Source organism: Balaenoptera physalus, assembly GCF_965194825.1.
Source record: "Balaenoptera physalus genome assembly, chromosome: 14".
In the NCBI taxonomy this organism is placed as follows: Eukaryota; Metazoa; Chordata; class Mammalia; order Artiodactyla; family Balaenopteridae; genus Balaenoptera; species Balaenoptera physalus.
In genome coordinates this window covers 70,061,024-70,081,760 of record NC_138893.1, presented here as the reverse complement: position 1 = coordinate 70,081,760, position 20,737 = coordinate 70,061,024, and the positions used below count along the sequence as shown (strand labels likewise).

General features: G+C 35.7%; 1 protein-coding gene across 4 annotated transcripts in view; it reads right to left on the bottom strand.

Annotated features, from left to right (window-relative positions):
* Positions 1 to 20,737, bottom strand: part of PARG (poly(ADP-ribose) glycohydrolase) — a 113,068-nt gene that overhangs the window by 12,181 nt on the left and 80,150 nt on the right. For all 4 annotated transcript variants that reach the window (XM_082423479.1, XM_082423477.1, XM_082423476.1 and 1 more), the window contains 3 exons: positions 11,810 to 11,888; positions 10,268 to 10,376; positions 2,887 to 2,992 (listed from right to left, as the gene is read on the bottom strand). In XM_082423479.1, coding sequence (XP_082279605.1) covers positions 2,887 to 2,992; positions 10,268 to 10,376; positions 11,810 to 11,888 — 294 coding nt within the window. The remainder of the gene's footprint in view (positions 1 to 2,886; positions 2,993 to 10,267; positions 10,377 to 11,809; positions 11,889 to 20,737) is intronic.

The following is a 20,737-nucleotide window of genomic DNA, read 5'->3' as shown; positions in this document are numbered from 1 at the left end:
ATGGCCAAGAGGCACATGAAAATATGCTCAACATCACTAATCATCAGGGAAATGCAAGTCAAAACCACAATGAAATTGCACCTCACACCTTTCAGAATGGCTATTATCAAAAGACAACAAATAAGTGTTGGTGAGGATGTGGAGAAAAGGGAACCCTCGTGTACTGCTGATGAGAATATATATGGAATATAGTATGAAGGTTCCTCAAAAAATTAAAACTAGAACTACCATACAATCCAGCAATTCCACTTCTGGGTATTTATCTGAAGAAAATGAAAACACTAATTAGGAAAGATATATGTACCCCTATGTTCATTGCAGCATTATTTACAATAGCAAGATATGGAAGCAATCTAAGTGCCCATCAATAGATAAACGGATAAAGATGTGGTGTATATATACAATGAAATACTACTTGGCCATAAAAAAGAATGAAATCTTGCCATTTGCAACAACATGGGTGGACCTAGAGGGTATTATGCTAAGTGGAATCGAAAGACAAATACTGTATGATTTCACTTATGGGTGCAATCTAAAAACAAAACAAAATAAATGAACAAACATAACCAAACAGAAACAGAGTAACAGATACAGAGAACAAACAGGTGGCGGCCAGAAGGGAGGGGGTAGGGAGGAAGAGAGAAATAGGTGAGGGGGAAGAGGTATAAACTTCCAGTTGCAAAATAAATGAGTTATGGGTATGAAATGTACAGTGTAGGGAATACAGTCAGTAATTACATAAGATCTTTGCATGGTGACAGAAGACAACTAGACTTATCATGGAGATCATTTTGAAATATATAGAAATATAGAATCACTATGTTGTATACCAGGAGCTAATGTAGTATAAGTAGGTCAATTATACTTCAAAAACAAACAAACTCATAGGAAAATATGATCAGATTTCTGGCTACCAGAGGCAGGAGGTTGGGGGAAAGGGAATTAGATGAAGGTAGTCAAAAGGTACAAACCTCCAGTTATAAGATAAATAAGTACTAGGAATATAATGCACAACATGATAAAGATAATTAACACTGCTGTACATTATAAATGAAAGTTGCTAAGGGAGTAAAGCCTGAGAATTCTCATCACAAGGTAAACAGTTTTTTTTCTACTTCTTTAATGTTGTATCTATATGAGATGATAGATGTTCACTAAACCTACTTGATATTCATTTCATGATGTATGTAAGTCAAATCATTATGTTGTACACCTTAAAATTATATAGTTCTGTATGTAATTATATTTCAGTAAAGCTGGAAAAAAACAACAAAACAATATATGCTCACAACAGAAAAATAATCTCGATAATTAAGAAAATTACACAATGAGAATCTTGGAATACTACCCTTAATAGTCACCAGAGCAAGCAAAGCCGCAGTCTGAGAGAAAGGCATTTATGCCATGAAGAAAAGAAACAAAATGAACACATTTATAAAGCTTCCCAAATTGTCCATCACAAATGACCAAGGCTTATGGCAGACCTGGTTTCTGGATTGATGATATGAATCTACTCATTTATTTTACTTAAGAGAAAAACAGAAAAAAGTGTCTGTCATAAGATCAATAAGCCCAGAGTGAAAAACAGGTTTCCTCAAACAAATTCAGGATGATAAAGAATTTCATAAAATAAAACCCAGAAATTCCTTCTTCTATAGACATTCAAAACACCAAAACTGACAACATGCGGTTTTTGGTTTTGAATATGAAGAAAATATGGGTGAAAGCCTTTAGAATAAAGGAATAGAGAAGATTTTTCTAAGCATGCCACAAAAGTGTAAACACATAAAACATAACTCCATGTGACAACAACTCAACAGGCTGAAATACATAAACCCTATGAGTATCCTTTGTAATAAAATTATAATAGCACCTTCCTGGGTTCGGTGAGTCATTCTAATGAATTATCAAACCTTAGAGGGGTTGGTTGTGGAAAACTCCCAAGACTGGTAGCCAGCTGATAAGAGGTGCAGGTGGGCGGGGGGACACCCCACCCCTTTAGACTTGCAGCTAGAGTCTGCAGTAGGGGCAGTCTTGTGGAGGATGGGTGCCCTTAACCTGAGGGTCTGTACTAACTCCAGGGAGTTAGTGTCAAGACTGTACTGTAGCACACCCAGCTCATGTCACCAGCTGGGTTGACAAAGAATAGTAACCATCCTAAGTAATAATATAATACTGTTCTCTATAACTGACACTCCTGAGAGGAAAGCAAACGTCATAATATGGTAAATGACCAATAGCTTTGTTGATAGGTTTGTGATTTTTCTACTATAAACAATAAAGGGCAAGAAATGTTTATCCTTCTTGAGTACCCAAATGCCTCCTTATCTGTGCCATTCATGCAGCTCTCCCAAGCTATGTCTCCCCACACATTGTGTACCTCTATTAAAGCACTCATTACTATGTGCTGCATTTGTCTATGCCTCTCTCTCATATGCTAGACTGTGAATTCCAAAGCAGGGACTACATCTTATTCACCTTTGTATTCTCAGAGCCTACCACAGTGCCTAGAGAGTGGCAGAATGCCGTAAGTTTGGTGAATGAACGAGTCAGTCATCAAATAGCTCTGTCCAAAAAAATCACTTCTGTAAAGGAACGTGCTTAAAAGGGTGCTTTGGTTTGAAACTTCATAGTAATTTTTGCCTCTTCCCTCTCTTTATTCAACTAAATACTGTGTCTTATAGATCAAAGAGATAAGTGACCTCTGCAGGTAAATAGTAAATAAAAATACGGATTCCTTCATATACAATAAGAAAAAAAAGGATGGTGTCAAATATTCTTTTTCTCTTCTTTTAGATCTTTGTGGTTAGAAATACGGTTTGAAGGACTAACTCTTCTCCTTAGTCAAAATACTATTATCCTTCTTATAACAACTGATTCACTCACCTTTTAATCTAGCATCGCCACCAAAGGCACCACAGCCCCAGTTTCCTGTGGCCACTGCAGAAAGATTCTCTGAAGAAACTCCAGGACGAAGAAATCCACAGTAAGCCTGCAGGATGAAAGAAATATCAAAGCACGTGAATGACTAGACACTAACAGTATTTCTGACTGATGTACTAGGATCAGTATCCATTATCAAGCTTATGTTCTCTCTCTCTCCTCTTTTTTCCTAGGGGCCAAAGTAGAGGGGAAAAAGAGAAAATCCTGGGATTACACAAGGAAGAGAGTAAGAAATGATCAGTTCTATTATTTATTTGCTTTGATGCTGGGCAAATCAAAGCCCTTAAACCATTACAGGTCTCAGTTTCTTTTTCCAATTCAAACAAATATGAAGGAAAATATCAGAAATATTTTAAGAACTAATGAAATCCCAATCACAAACCACAAGGGACTAAAGGACAGAAAGGCATTTAAGACACTGTTTTATTTGAAAACTTTTGATTACCATTTTTTCATTAAGGTAAAGAGTTACTACTATTATGCTTCCTCACCACTCTCTCTGAATTATTGGGACTTAGATTAATAACTGTGATTAGCTTTTAAATGTGCTTCCTGCCACTGAAATGCTTAAACAACTATATATAAAATGAGCAAGTAACTATATATAAAAAGGATTCCTATACCTGGTTACAAGATAACCTTTAATATCCGTTCCAGCTCCAAGATTCTCTAGTTTCACAGCTCTGTTTTAAGCTAGAATATTTTAAAATTTGCCAGTAACCTGAGAAAAGTACAATATATCCTGAGGATGCTAAGTTTTAATTAAATGAACAGCTCATTTTGTATATGAGAAGACTGCAGTTTAAGGTCCCAGAGTCTCTGATTTCTATTTCTTTGCTGTCAGACAAGCTGGTCTTTCTGCCTCCAAAGGGTTCTTAGTTTTCTGAAACTATCAGACTATATTAAGAGGTTTAAAATAAGAGCAAAGCAAATCTCCCCTGGGCTTTCTCAAGTAACAAACAAAGCCTAAAATATAGCTTATGTATAATAGTAAATAAAATAGAAAGAATGATGTGTGACAAATGTTCCCAGAGAAAAACCAAGGATAAAGAAAGATGCTTCTATGAAACCCACACATAGAAATACTGTAAATTGCTCTCTGAAGTTGCTACAAGGGTATAAAAATGTATTTTATACCTGTCTAGGTGGATTAACAAGGCTATTCCTTCCACCCCCTCCTAGGCTGTAAATCCTGACAGATATTAATTATAAGTTGGTACCAGACCATTACTCAACACTGTGGTACAGAGCTTACACTAGAACTCACAAATTACCTGTATAATCAGATGCATGGAGCATCTGAAAATCTCTTTCAGGTCAAAACTATCAAAGAGCTCAATTTTTTTGAGTAGGTTCTTGAAAGATACAGTCTGCCTTTATGCCAACAAGGGGGTGAACAGACTTTCTGTCAGCATAGACATAACTTTGCCACTTGCTTTCCTGTCAAATTCTCCAAATATGCCTAGATGAAGAGGAAGATTTCTTAGCCTCCTAGTTTGTGTCATCTCTGTTTGATACCATCAGAATGGTTTTAGTTTCTTTCACACTGCTATCTCTACATATCTGGGCTAACTTTTCTTTAATGAGCAAAAATAGCTTAGTAAAACTAAAGCCTAACAACAGAGAATTTGAAATATTTAGATTATTAGAAGCAAAATCTAACCAATTTTTCTATCTTGAAAAATGACCATAACAAAAAAAAACCTATAAAACTGAAATTAACCTGCATTTGGTGTTTTGATTAAGTAAAATAAAACTTTAAAAAGGTAATCAGAGAGAGTGTCATGGACATATATACACTACCAAATGTAAAATAGATAGCTAGTGGGAAGCAGCCGCATAGCACAGGGAGATCAACTCGGTGCTTTGTGACCACCTAGAGGGGTGGGATGGGGAGGGTGGGAGGGAGGGAGATGCAAGAGGGAAGAGATATGGGAACATATGTATATGTATAACTGATTCACTTTGTTATAAAGCAGAAACTAACACACCATTGTAAAGCAATTATACTTCAATAAAGATGTTTAAAAAAAAAAAAGGTAATCAGATAAATGATATAAAATACTTACACAGTAGTTAGGTATAAAGAATAACTGTGATGATTAAATACAAAATTCTTTTTTATTGAAGTATAATTGATTTACAATATTATATTAGTTTCAGGTGTACATCAGAGTGATTCAGTATTTTTACAGAATATACTCAATTAAAAGTTATTACAAGATAATGGCTGTAACTCCCTGTGCTATACAATATATCCTTGATGCTTATCTATTTTATACATAGTAGTTTGTATCTCTTCATCCCATACCCCTAACATGCCCCTCCCCGCCTTCTCTCTCCCCTTTGGTAACCACTAGTTTGTTTTCTGTATCTGTGAGTCTGTTTCTGTTTTGCATATACATTCGTTTGTATGATTTTTTAGATTCCACATGTAAGTGATATATAGTATTTGTCTTTCTCTGTCTAACTTATTTCACCAAGCATAATATTCTCTAGGTCCATCCACTTTGCTGTAAAAGGCAGAATTTCATTCTTTTTTATGGCTGAGAAATATTTCATTGTATACATTATCCATTTGTCTGTTGACGGGCAGGGCACTTGGGTTGCTTCCATATCTTGGCTACTGTTACAAAATTCTTTTATTCTGTTTGAACCAACCATTTCTCTATGATGGCCTAGTTGGGTGGGATGGGGGGGGCGGAGGGAGGGAGGACATTATATAATGTAAATACATTATACTGTTTGCTAAATTAATAATTTAACAATTTTTGTCCTAAAGAGTTGTTCATGACTTCCCTGGTGGCGCAGTGGTTAAGAATCCGCCTGCCAATGCAGGGGACACGGGTTCGAGCCCCGGTTCAGGAAGATCCCACATGCCGTGGAGCAACTAAGCCTGTGCACAACAACTACTGAGCCTGTGCTCTAGAGTCCACGAGCCACAACTACTGGGCCCAAGTGCCACAACAACTGAAGTCCGTGTGCCTAGAGCCCATGCTGCACAACAAGAGAAGCCACCACAATGAGACGCCCACGCACTGCAACGAAGAGTAGCCCCTGCTCTCTGCAACTAGAGAAAGCCTGTGCGCAGCAACAAAGACCCAAGGCAGCCAAAAATAAAATAAATAAATAATTTTAAAAAAGAGTTGTTTATATGAAATCAATCTACCATACTCGTCTAACTTAAACTAATACATAGTTGGTATTGATAATGATTTTCTGATGTTTTAGAATACTGTGATTTCTTAAAAACAAGCATAACATAAAAAGTTCCTTAAGAATCTTTTGCAAGAGAATAAAATAATATTAATTAAGAGTCTTAAAATTATACTTAGATTCAGTAACAATAATTTTATAAATTTCTTCTTTTGTAAATTTCTTTTATTTGATTAAATAACAACTGTACAAAGATGTTTACTACATTATATATAATAGAGAAAAACTTGGGACCACCTCTTAGTTCAAAAACAGTAGCTAAGTCCTAGTATATCAATCCAACCAATTTTATGGCCATTACACATATTATTATGGGGATTTCCCTGTCAGTCCAATGGTTAAGACTCTGTGCTTCCCCTGCAAGGGGCACTGGTTCAATCCCTGGTCAGGGTACTAAGATCCCTCATGCCATGTGGTGCAGCCAAAAACGGATAGATAGATAGATAGATTAAAAAAGATCAAATTTATTTAAAAAAACATTATCATGAAGATCATTAGAAAGTATGAAAAATACTTACAATTTATGGATAAATTAAATGGATAAATACAATATTATAGGTAACTTCTGCACACATTTATATGAAAGTTAGTATTCATTTGGAAAGACCTACAAAAATGAAAACAATTATTTGAAAGGTAAAATTATAGATGATTTTTTATCTTTAAAATAATTGTAACATTAGTAAATTGATTTTGCCTTTTTAAGATGCAATATAGGGACTTCCCTGGTGGCACAGTGGTTAAGAATCCGCCTGCTAATGCAGGGGGACACGGGTTCAAACCCTGGTCCGGGAAGATCCCACATGCCACGGAGCAACTAAGCCCACGCACAACTACTGAGCCTGTGCTCTAGAGCCCATGAGCCACAACTACTGAAGCCCGCGCACCGCAACAAAGAGTAGCCCCCGCTCGCCGCAACTACAGAAAAGCCCACGTGCAGCAACAAAGACCCAATGCAGCCAAAGATAAATTAAAAAAAATAAGTATAAATAAACAAATAAAAAAATTTTTAAAAGATGCAATATAAAATGAAAACATCATGTAGACCTTAGATTTCTCATGTGTGAAATCAAAGATTAGATTAGGTTTCTCTATGGTTATCCTGATTCTATACATTGAGAAACTTAAGGGAAAGCTCATTAAAAATGAGACATTTTGAACTAATATTCCTGAAAAGTAAAGTAACACAGACTTCAAGAAAAGATTATAAATGATCAAATGTTGAGCTTCTTAGAAATAGCAGCAGCAAATATTGATCAGTTGTGTTAATCAAGCTCTGATTTAATAACAATCCCCTTCCAAATGTGGTGATAACAACAAAAAAAATATGACTTGAATGAAATAAAACTTCTATTGCCAGGTTATTTAAAGACTCAGTCTTTTTCTATAAAGTATGTCTCATAAGGACTCTATATTGTACAAATAAATGTTTTTCAGTGTTGGTAATACTTACAACTAACTTAACCTATTCACATATACCAAGGCTTCACATCTTTAAAATTTCTGGTGTCTTTGAGGATGGGAAACTGAAGGTTAGTGCTATCCAAGTAAATGTAGAGAATATCAGTTAGCCATGGGCAATTTAAAAAGAGATTTATTTATGTCCAGGGTTATCTTTTAAAAAGATCATATTTATAGATAATTTCTAAAAGTGAATGATCTAGCTCCTCCAGGAAAGCATTTGTGGGAATATAAATGTTATCATGAAAAAAAAGGGAACCTTTAAGACTTCCCTAGTGGCACAGTGGTTAAGAATCTGCCTGCCAATGCAGGGGACAGGGGTTCGAGCCCTGGTCTGGGAAGATCCCACATGCTGCGGAGCAACTAAGCTCGTGTGCCACAACTACTGAGCCTGAGCTCTAGAGCCTGCAAGCCACAACTACTGAGCCCACGTGCCGCAACTACTGAAGCCCATGCGCCTATAGCCCATGCTCTGCAACAAGAGAAGCCACCACCAACGAGAAGCCCACGCACCGCAACGAAGAGTAGCCCCTGCTTGCTGCAACTAGAGACAGCCCGCGTGCAGCAACAAAGACCCAACGCAGCCAGAAATAAAATAAATAAATTTTACAAAATGTTTAAAAAAAAAAGGGAGCCTTTAAATGTGTGTTCATGTATGATAATGGTTAAATACATTTCCTTTTCATATGCTTCTCTCCAAACTTTTCATGTATTTCTCTGCCATAACAAAATATCATGGACTGAGTGACTTAAATAATAGACATTAATTTTCTCACAGTTTTGGAGACTAGAAGTTCAAGATCAAGGTGTCAGCATGTTTGATTTCATTTGAGACCTCTCTCCTTGGCTTGCAGATGGTCACCTTCATGCTGTGCCCTCACAGGATCTTTATCCCGCGGGCATGCACCCCTGATTTTTTTTTGTATGCCCTAATCTCCTCTTCTATTAGGATACTAGTTAGATTGGATTAGGGCGCTCCCTGGCATCATTTTAACTTAATCATATCTCTATACATTCTGACCTACTGGGGTAAGGGCTTCAACATATGAATTGTGGGCAGGCGGCGGGGGTTGGGGGGGAACCCATACCTACTGCTTATATAAATGTCTTCTAGTATTAATGACCATGTGACAAATTCACATACACATCTGATGAAAAGCTAAATATAAATCTTATTCTACTTGATATGCTATGTAATAAAAACATCATGTGCTTGGAGACAACTGCTTTAAGGCAAGAGTTTAGAACAGTGAAAGCAAGCTCACAATTAAAAGGTACCTAATATAATAAAAGATATTCCTCAGTAATATCAGGTAAAAGAGAAATTATATCTGTTGATATATCAAAGAATAGTCTTTTTGGATAGCTTTTATGAGGAATTACTTAAAAGAAAAATGGAATCTGTGTGTAAGTTGAACTTTGGAAAATAGTGCATTTACTCTTCAAACTTTTGTGAGATTCCTTTGAGAACTTCAAACATTAAAATAACCTAATAAATTATATATTAAAAAAAATATTTAACAGTAAATTAGATTCTTAGTACATTAGAATATGATAATAAATGTAATTATATTTGAAATATCTACTAACTTTTAAGTGTACTAAAGTCTTTCTGGATTATTTGGTTATTTTACTAACAATATGAGAGGCAAGGCGGTTGAGCTGGGATAAGCAGAGCACCATAGAGAGGCCATTCCTGTGGTAAGACCCAGGGAAAAGATGTGAAGATGATATACTGAACGCCACACATGCCAATCCAAGGGCAGTCCCAGTCCACCTGCAATGATACACCTAGTCTGCTGTCATTCCCAGAAGTCTGTGTAGGGATTGGCACATGGGTAGTCATGCAAAACCACAACCTCATTATCTTAATAATGAATTTCATGACCAAATCCTACTCATGGAAGTTAAACAATGGTTTTCAGAACTGGGTCAGTCTTCTTGGCTGTGAGAGTAATGTGAGGAACTAAAGAAGACATCAACTGTTTTGGTAAGGCCCTATCTATCTAGAGAATAGACTTAGAACACTATTGTATGACAGTTTATTTGCTATGGTTAACAGTAGTAAAACTTTAAACTAACAATAGGCCTGGCTCATTTTTCTATTTCTGTAACACAATGAAAAAAAAAAAGAAAATGACTATAGGAGACAAAACTAAGTAGCACAGAAAACTACAGATTCCATCATAAATATGTCAAATTACTAAATAAATAAATAATTTACATGTCAATCTTATCTATACTAGAACAATAGTGACTCGACTTTCATGGTTTATCTGTTTTAATCCTGATAAGCACACCTTGTAGAGAAAAATGTCACTGGGCAGGTTTGATAAAAACTTTCAGGGTTCATTCATTTCTATATGGTTTTACGATGATAATGTTCCAAAGCAACTAAATGTACTTGATGAGATAAATGCATGTGTGGGGCTTAATATCAAGTAACAGTCTATCTGGCATCAGTAATCAAACAATTACGAAATGGAAAGTACATCCTGTACAAGCTGACAGACCCATTAAATCAGGAGAGCTGTGGGCAGACGTACTGACACTGCAAGAATTACCAGAAAGCATTAATTTCAGCATTAATAAAATGGCAGTAAATAGATGACAGCTGCCAGATGAACTAAGAAATAAGGTTACTGGCCTTGTTAAGCTCGCGTCTGATTTTCTCAGGCACAAACTGGTCGAGGTAGCGTCTGAAGTGAAGGGCATCGATGGCAACGATTTCAGTGCCGCGCCGCTGCCAGTCGTCCCTGGGGCAGGACAGATGGGGGGAAATGAGGAATGGGGAAAGGTACTCACAAAATAAAACCCTCACAAGGGTCAGGTTTCTGAGACTTTGGCAGGGTTAATACATTACAAACAAACCAGTGGGTATATATCTCAGCAAATCAGGAGGGTAGAAAAACACCATTTTATTTTTAAATTCCAAGGCATACATAATGTGGACTGCCAGGCATTAAACAGTAAAATGAAAAAATAGTACGTATTATAAACAGACACATCATTAACAATGAGTCTTCGAGGTTGAAAGATTTCGGGGGCAAACGAAAGGAATTTAGTTCTTTGTTTTCCTCCAATACTAAAGACATGGTGTTTGTATCTCAACAAGAGCGCATTCCTCCTTTGTTCTGAAAGAACTGCTCTAAGTCAATGAGTTTGTAACATCACCATTTATTGTCCAAGAATGAATCCCAAGAAGTCAAGTTCTGTAAAAAATGTGTAATAATTCAGTACAAAATTCTACCCTACTGTGCTCAGTTGCTGACTGGGCAAAACTATTTTTAAAAAGGCAAAGAAATCAAAGCAGACGTTAACAATTTGCCCATGGAGACAGGAAAAACTGGCTGAGATGGTGATTCTGGAAATGTGAAATTCCAAATATTTCATCTCTTTATAAACATGCATATACTGATATGGCAGTCAACTTTTCACACTGAAGAATACCCACAGAAACCTTCATGTTAGCCTGCAAATAATTATCAGGAATTAAACATTCACATAGATAATTGTTGCAACCACATATTTTAACCAAAACAAAGGGAAAGAGACTAGGGACTAGACTTGAGATATTACAAAGATAAGGTTGTATGGCTACACAGGCAATAGCTGATTCTTTCTGCCACAATGGCTCTTTTGCATTGAAACATACATACATAGGCCACACACATTTTCTGTAAAAATTTACCTCTGGTAAACCAACTTAGTGGGGAAGCAAAAATGTCAAAGTGTAAAAATATATTTCAGTAAGACCTAGGAGGCTGCAGCAGCAATATTCAACATAGGTTCTGCTATCAACTGTTTGTGGCATTAGGCAAATTGTCCCAGCATAGGTTTCCCCCACTTAACCTAATCTCACAGAAAAGGTAAGGATAACTAAATAAGCTGTTTACAGGCTTTAAGCTCTAATTAGTTTGACCTTGGAAGTTAACCTCCACTGGCTGCTTACAATTAGCAGCTGAGCTGTGCCTTTCTTCTTGGTTTAGACATTTGGCTTTTCTCTGTTGTTCCCTTTGGTATATGGAGATGGTGATATTGTTTTAACTACTAATGAAACTGTACTATTGAATTTAAGAATAAAATTATATTTCTGAAATAAGAATAGATGGAAGACAGACTGCACCAGGGTCAAACCCACATTCCTTAGCTTTTGACCATGAGATGCTAACGTCAGAAATGAACTCACCTTTCACTCCTATCTTCATGGCTCCGGGCCCAGCGGTATGTTTCGGCATAGCCTGTGTATTCACTGTACTGTTCAGTACCTGAAACAAATAATCTGCCACTATTATTTTTCAGAAAAAAATTTCTTTTTTCTTTTTGAATTTTTGTATTTTTTTTCTACAGCAGGTTCTTATTAGATATCTATTTTATACATATTAGTGTATGTATGTCAATCCCAATCTCCCAATTCATCCCACCACCACTGCCCCCAGAAAAAAATTTCTTAAGAACTGCACCTTCTAAAGGGTCTCTGTTAGGAAACAAACAAATAAAAAAACCCTGCTGGTCTTAATGACTTGTTATTACTTCCCATAAAGAAAAAAATGATGCCTCCAAATGCCACCGCAATTATCATACAGTGAATGAATGTCCCAATCAACAAAGAAAACAAAATGTCTGTCATACTCATTTTTTTCTTCTATAAGGAGTACATAAAGATTGTGTTTTATAAAAGTCCACTGTCTTCAATGTCAGTGATCAGATGGTTTTTTATTTGTGTTGTTGAAAAAATAAATTTTACATAAAAACATTCCCTAAGAAAAGTGTCAATAAAATTAAATTTAGGATTTGAATATCAACAGGCAAGGTACTTCAAAGGACTTTGTAAAACTGGGATATTATGCCTGAGAAGACAGGGAGGGAAAAAAGCATAATTAACATTCATCTGATGAGAAGATGTACCAAGCTTGGCACATAACATAGATTTCTAATTCACTGGACCTGAACATATCAAAAGGGATGGTGTCAAAAGTGTTCTATTTGGGGCTTCCCTGGTGGCGCAGTGATTGAGAATCTGCCTGCTAATGCAGGGACACGGGTTCGAGCCCTGGTCTGGGAAGATCCCACATGCCGCGGAGCAACTAGGCCCGTGAGCCACAACTACTGAGCCTGCGCATCTGGAGCCTGTGCTCCGCAACAAGAGAGTCCGCAATAGTGAGAGGCCCGCGCACCGCGATGAAGAGTGGCTCCTGCTTGCCACAACTAGAGAAAGCCCTCACACAGAAACGAAGACCCAATACAGCCAAAAATAAATAAATTAATAAATTAATTTTTTTTAAAAAAAGTGTTCTATTTAACTAAGTAAATAAGCTCATTCCAACTCCTATGGTCAACTCAATAATTACTTGACCTGATAAGAATCAACAAAACAGTAAAATTAAAAGCTGAAAACCTTGAGCAAGATTATACTTTTCACATATGAAAAAAAAAAAAAAGAAACAAGACAACACTGAGAACTAAGATTAATGATATTTTTAGTATAGTTGACTCTCAAACAAATGGGTTTGAACTGCACGGGTTCCCTTACACTGTAGATTTTTTTCAATAGTAAATACTACAGTACTAGACAATCTGCAGTTGGTTGAATCCACAGAGGTGGTCCCCATATATGAAGGAAATGTGTATTCAAAGGGCTGACTGAAGTTATATACACATATAAGTTATATGCGAATTTTACAGTACTACTTTTCTCTTCAAAAGATACACTTCAGTGGGATTCCTACCAAACTGAATAAACTGAATCTAGTTATGAAGAAACACTGGACAAACCCCCCAAAAGAGATATTCTACAAAGTAACTGGCTTCAATGTTTTAAAAATATCAAGGTGAACAAACACAAGGTTGAGAAACTGTCCCAGCTTAAAGGATACATGACAAGTCTATTCAAGGTCTGATCCTGGATTGGACTGTAGACTGGGTGGGGGGAAAGCTACAAAAGATAAAATTAGGATAATTGATAGAATATTGACTAGGGATTAGCTAATAGTATTTTATCAATGTTCAATTTCCTAATTTTGATTAACTATGCTGTGCTAATGTAAGAGAATGTCCTAGTTCTTAGGAAATATACAATAAAATATTTGGGGTAAAAGGGCAGAATGTCTCCAATATACTCCTAGTTCAGGAAAAGAAAATAGAGAAAGAATGATATAGCAGATGGGGCAGAAATGTAAACTGGTGAATCTGGGTGAAAATTATATGGAAATTCCTTGTATTATTCTTGTAACTTTTCTGTAGATCTGAAAATTTTCATACATACACAAATATAAACATAGATATACAATATAAGTAAATATTAAATAAAGCTATGAAAAATACTATTCTATTTTTATAAATGATTAAAATATTCCATAATAAAAACTTAAAAGATTTAAACTCAATACTAGAGTTTCTAGTCTATTACTGAGCACACTGTTTCTTAAAAATAATTTTTCACAATTTTAAATAATTTACAGTTTAATTACTATAAATTCACCTAGTATTTTGGGTAAGATAGTCTGCTACAAATCAAGAAAATAACTACAAAATTAATGTTTTCTTATGTCAGGCTTCCTTGACACTGTAAGTAGAGTTGGTTGTTCCTTCTTTGTGCTCTGCAGTACTCTGCATACAGCATCAGCAGAGCAATTAACATATTAAATTGCAATCTGCAAATCAATTATATTTCTACACAGTATCAACGAGCAGTCAAAAACTGAAATTTTAAAACTACATTTACAATAACAAAAAATATGAAATACTTAGAGATAAGTCTGAGAAAATGTAAAAGAAGTATACAATAAAAAGTATGTAATATGACTGAGAGAAATTAAATAAGACCTAAATAAACATAAAGATATCTCATGTGTCGAAGACTAAATATTGTTAAGAAGTCAAGTTTTCCCACATACAGATGGCCAATAGGTGCACGAAAAGATGCTCAACATTTCTAATTATAAGAGAAATGAAAATCAAAACTACAATGACGTACCACCTCACAATGGTCAGAATGGCCATCATTAAAAAGTCTACAAATAACAAATGCTGGAGAGGGTATGGAAAAAAGGGAACCCTCTAACACTGTTTGTGGGAATGTAAATTGGTGCAGCCACTATGGAGAACAGTATGGAGGTTCCTCAAAAAACTAAAAATAGAGTTGCCGTATGATCTAGCAATCCCACTCCTGGGCATATACCCAGACAAAACTATAATTCAAAATGATATATGCACCCCTATGTTCATAGCAGCACTATTTACAATAGCCAAGACATGGAAACAACCAAAATGTCCATTGACAGATGAATGGATAAAGAAGACGTGGTATTTATATATAGTCCATATATATATAATGGACTATTACTCAGCCATCAAAAAGAATGATATAATGCCATTTACAGCAACATGGATGGACCTAGAGATTATCATACTAAGCGAAGTAAGTCAGAGAAAGACAAATACCATATGATATCACATATATGTGGAATCTAAAATATGACACAAATGAACATATCTACAAAACAGAAACAGACTCTATGGAGAACAGACTGTGATTGTCAAGGAGAAGGGATAGGAGAGGGAAAGAATGGGAGTTTGAGATTAGCAGAGGCAAACTATTATATGTAGGATGGATAAAGAACAAGGTCCTATTGTATAGCACAGGGAACTATATTCAATATCCTCTGACAAACCATAATGGAAAAGAATATGAAAATATGTGTGTGTGTGTGTGTGTGTGTGTGTGTGTGTGTGTGTATAATTGAGTCACTTTGCTGTACAGAAGAGATTAATACAACATTGTAAATCAACTATACTTCAATAAAATTTTTTTAAAGAGTCATCTTCCCAAATTGATCTATAGATTCAAAATAATCTTAATTAAAATTCATCAAGCTTTTTTGTAGATATTGACAAACTCATTCTAAAATTCAACAAACAACTCTGAAGAAGAACAAAGTTAGAGGACTCACACTGCCTGATTTCAAGAATTATTATAAAGCTACAGTAATCAAACCAGAAAGAACAAAAAAAACCAAAAAAACAAAAACCCAAATTAATAAATTAGACTTCAAAATTAGAAACTTCTGTTTTTCAAAAGTCATTGTTAAGATAATGAAAAGACATACTTCGTATGTCTGATAAAAGACTTACCTAAAATATATAAAGCACTTCCAAACTCAAGAATAAAAAAACAAACAACCCAATTAAAACATAGGCAAAAAGATGGCTTCATGTGCATAGCCATATGTCAAAACTTACCTAATTGCACACTTTAAATATATACGGTTTGTTGTATGTCAATTATACCTCAATAATCTGACTCCTTCACTAGACTGACAGCTTCTCAAGGGCAGGGATTATGTATTATTAACATGTGTGCCTACATTAGCATCTTGTAATGCAAAAATATAGAAGCAGTTGAGTAAGTACTTGCTGCATAAACATAATTAAGGAGCAAAACAGGAAGAACACTGAGGTTAAAATAATGAGTCCAGAAATACTTAATCTGGACTAAGTATTATATAATTGACATATTAAAAAATTCATTTACAAAGACAGTGTGGCATGGCAAAAAGAGCACCACACTGATATTAAGAGTCACGAGGAACCCAAAGTGAATCCTTAAGTAACCAAATCTCATTGGACTTCATCTCAACATCTAAAAATTAGGCTTGTCAATATTCTTATATTGTTTACCTCATAGAATAGCTTGGAAAACCAAATAAGACGAGTTTAAAATCCTTCAATACCATACACAGGTTGGTATTGGTGTCATCAGACTTAACTTTGTAAGGGAGTAGAGAAGCCAAAGATATATGACTCTATTTACGTGGGGTTTAAAAGACACGTGGTCTACTGGCCTGACTGGGAATAAAGACAGCCGGGAATAGTCCTGTTCTTTTGCTTTTTGCCCTGCAGTGGACACGCCTCATTTTCCCTGTTTATTATTATTAATAATAATAATAACAATAATAATGCCTACTCTGATCTCTTAATTATGCAAATAAACACCTCTTCTGTCTTTTGAAAAGTGGTTGAAAAATATAAAATATCAATGATCAACTTCTATTTCAAATTAGGATGGTTTTTGTCTTCTCTCCTAAGAGAAACAAGGTTAGGTTTATTTCCTTCAGGTCTGGGAAATCAAAAATGCACATACAGATGCTTTTGCTCTAAACAAATTAAATCCTGAGTTTTCTAAGTAAACATCTTTCAAAATTATGTTGTTTGTTCTGAAAAACAAATGCCCTTAGCTTGCTTTAAATTTAAATTTGCTGCTAAACTTCTCTGAAAATGCAAAGGTGAACAGTGATAACAGCAAAGAAGAGACAGAAGACAATGACCTTTGTGATAGCTCTCTCTAGGAATATAGCCTTAAGACTTCATACACAAAGACAAACTTTCACCTAAGTTAAAAACTTTTAAGGAACCCATTTAAATCTTTTTAACAGCTCATTACAACTTTATGAGTTCTTAGACTTTATAGTAGTAAGAAAAATTCTTATTTTCTTTTACTAGTAATGAAAGTTTATCATGAACACGCAAAAATATTTGGAGATTAAAGAAATTCTACTTACTAATGCGTTACGCCCTTAGAAAGAAGATTTATACAAAAACCATCTACCCCACTTTTATTAGTATCATTAAAACAGTGGTGATTATGCAGCAGAAAAAAACACTCTTGCCTTTCATTCCCATGATTAATAAAAATTAAGAAAAGCCAAACTCCAACTTTATTTGGATCTTTCCCAATGAGCTGGTGTCATTTAGTAAGCACTGGGCTGTTTTTGTAGTGATGGGCACCTCTAGTGTTGTTAACTCTATGAAAAATACCAGTACCATAAGCAGTGGTGTCTGCTTTTGTCTTTTCTATCAGTTCTGCTGACACTCACAAAAGATATAAGGACCTGTGGTGTTTGGGACGATTTGATTCACTAGAGGGCAGGTTTTATATTAAATGTGTCAACATTCTGCTCAGTAAGTTTCATGTCTAGGCATCTGCTTTATGTTCTCACCAAACAGAAACAACAAAATAATCTCCCAGCACCACAGTAACACCTTTTAGTATTGAAGCTTTTACTGGATGTTGTGAAGGAACACGAGAGAGGGGAAAAAAGGGGAAGATTGGAGTTTTAATTCTTTTCCTCAATCTATACTTACTGAAAGGTTTTAACTCATGACTGCTCCAGGGAGGATCACAGCAAGTAGAGGGATAACACTGTTTGGATAAAAGTATTTGCCTGTTTACATGACCTGTTTCATATTCATTTAAAAGTCTGATACCAACCAGATGCCCCACAATGATGATAAATTTAATTTATTTCCAATTTCTCAAACTCTTCTACAGATTCAGGCAGCACAGTCACAGTCATTAGCTCACTGAGCCTGGTTGAATCATTGAAGGAATGGAATTGATCAGGCAGATAGACTGCAGTGCATACTTAAGAGTCTCCTAAGAAGGGAGATGGCAGAAATCCAGCATCAAATAGATGATGAAATGGCCATTTCCATTAAGGGAACATCACATCACAGATATTAATTAGGAGGCACTATAATAGAGTTAAGTGGATATGGGGAAAAAATGCTGAGTTAAAAGTCACCCCAGGTGTCCTTAGCCTGAGGTAATTACAGGTGTGAAGGTGAGTCATGGATCTGCAATTTTCCATCTATTTTACAATGGCTGCAGGTAAGTTAGAGACCAGATATAACTCCAGAGTGATGATGCTTTTTTAGATTGGGGACAAACTATCCTTAAAAAAGAAAAGAAGTCTAATGTTTTCCTTTTACTATTCCCAAGGCAATTACATCCTTTATTTACAGAAACATTAATGGGAGATGACAAGGGACTTACTTCCCTAGTACAACAGAAGTGAAGCAAATGAAACAAATTAGCTTTGAGTTAAAATGCCCTGCATTCTACCAACTTTTTTATTTCAAGAATGTAAATTCATCCTAAAAAACTGATGGGATATTTTGTTCTGAGTCTTCAATTCAAATCTAGCTTAACTGCTAAAAATTAAAAATCTTTTAAAGTATTATTTGATACACCCAAATGCTGGAGACGGTCACATTCCAGAACTTCAGTGCTCTCTAAAACTGTCTGAGATCAATATTCAAAGTATTCATTTGCCCAACAATGGATTTATAACAGTTTAATTTTTTTGTTCTGTAATTCCTTACACTCTTTTCTACCCTAACAACTTCTAACTACACCCTTCTTATCTGCATACATAATAAACAACAAATGCAGATAGACAACCAATATGTGAGTTGAGACAATGCTGAGAATAAAAGGGTTTTATCTTTCTATTTCACTACAGTTTGGATCACAACCTCAGAATTCTGGATGAAATACTTCAGGTTATTAACTTCAAATAGCTGCAGTTCTATCAAAGAAGAAATTCCTTTGCTGAAGTTCTAAACTTCCTACATAAACTCAAACAACAATTTTTATTTTTTGCCTTATCTCACCAAAACAGCAGAATCAAAAGTATATTATAAGAAATAATATAGGATTATCTAAAAGATGTGGAATAACTCGTTGAAAGCCCTTTTATCCACAAGCACTTATCAAAGATACGGACACATCAACAAAAACAATGGAGTAAAAATCTCGGAGAACTCTTTCCTGCATAAAAATAATGAGAACACTGGCAAAACTTGTAAGAATCATCTTTTTCTGAACTGTGGGAGTTAACCAAAGGCTTGCAGCAGTCTGAGGAGTGTTTATTAAAGAAAAATTGGCTGAATATTGGTAAACACAGTGAGTTGTATGGTGTTTTAACTTGCCCTATTCCTATTCCACTTTCCCAAGCTCTGTAGTAGCCTTAACCAACAGCCTGTAATCAAAGCAGCCTGGTTGCCACCAGAGGGGGCAGAGAAGGGTTGAAGCTCCTTCAAAGCCCCATTCTCAAAGAACTGTAATCAACTGACCTGTCTGGTGGTTCCCTGGAAGACCTCACTCACAAGGCTGTCTTTATTTGACCAGACTTAGACTTCGTCCAAGGTGAAAAGCCTAATTCCCAGGGGTGTTTGTTGAAAACAATTATAGTCAACTGTTTAACAGTGTAGCTGCCTGAGGCATTAGATTACAGTTGGGGTAAATAGGCTAACCAAAAAGCTTCAGAGGAAAAGCTAAGGAATGAGAAGTACTTATGGGACTTTGAAAAGTTCTAAGTACCCTCGGGAATCTAGACGTCTACACACATGCCCATGGCTGTACGCAGGCTCAAGAAAGACCTGAGAAGGTCCTAACCTCTCCCCTCACTCTGATCTTGAGGCTCTGTGCAAGCAGGAAGGAAGTGTCAACTGCCTGGTGGAGTGTTGAAGGTAGGCCCCAACATATACACAGAGCCCTTTGGCGAAGACTGACTTACTGGCTCTAGGCATTTAAGAAAATCTCTGTCCAATCATTAGGTAACTACTAATCTAACCAAGCAGAGACTTTAGTGGCTACACATGAAAAAGAATACAGTCTTCACAGAACTAGATTAGGAAAGTCACTAAACAAACAGCAACAAAAACAAACTCTGGGAAAAGGAGAAAGTCTGATTTCAAGAGTTGGCCCATTTAAAATGTCCAGTTTTCAACAAAAAAATTGAGACATGCAAAGAAATGAGAAAGTAGGGTCCCTACTCAGGGAAAAAAAGTATTCATTAGTAACTGACCCACCCTGAGGAGCCCAGATGTTGGACTTACTAAACAGATACTTTAAGTCAGCTGTTTTACATCCATTAAAAAAAACTAAAGGAAATTATGTCTAAAGAACTAAATGAAAATATGAGAATAATGCCTCACAAATAGAGAGTCTCAATAGAGATAAAAATTATTTTTAAAAAGAATCAAATAGAAATTCTATAGTTGAAAAGCATAATAACTGGAATAAAAATTTCACTGAGGGGATTAAAAAGCAGATTAGAGCAGACAGAAGAATCAGTGAACTTGAAGATAGGTCAGTAGAAATTATCCAGTCTGAGAAACAAAAAGAATGAAGAAAAATGAACAGAGCTTCAGAGACCAATGGGACATCACCAAATGTACCAACACATGCATAACAGGAGTCTCAGGAGAGAAGAGAAAGGGACAGAAAGAATACTTGAAGAAATAATGGCCAAAAATTTACCAAATGTATCTA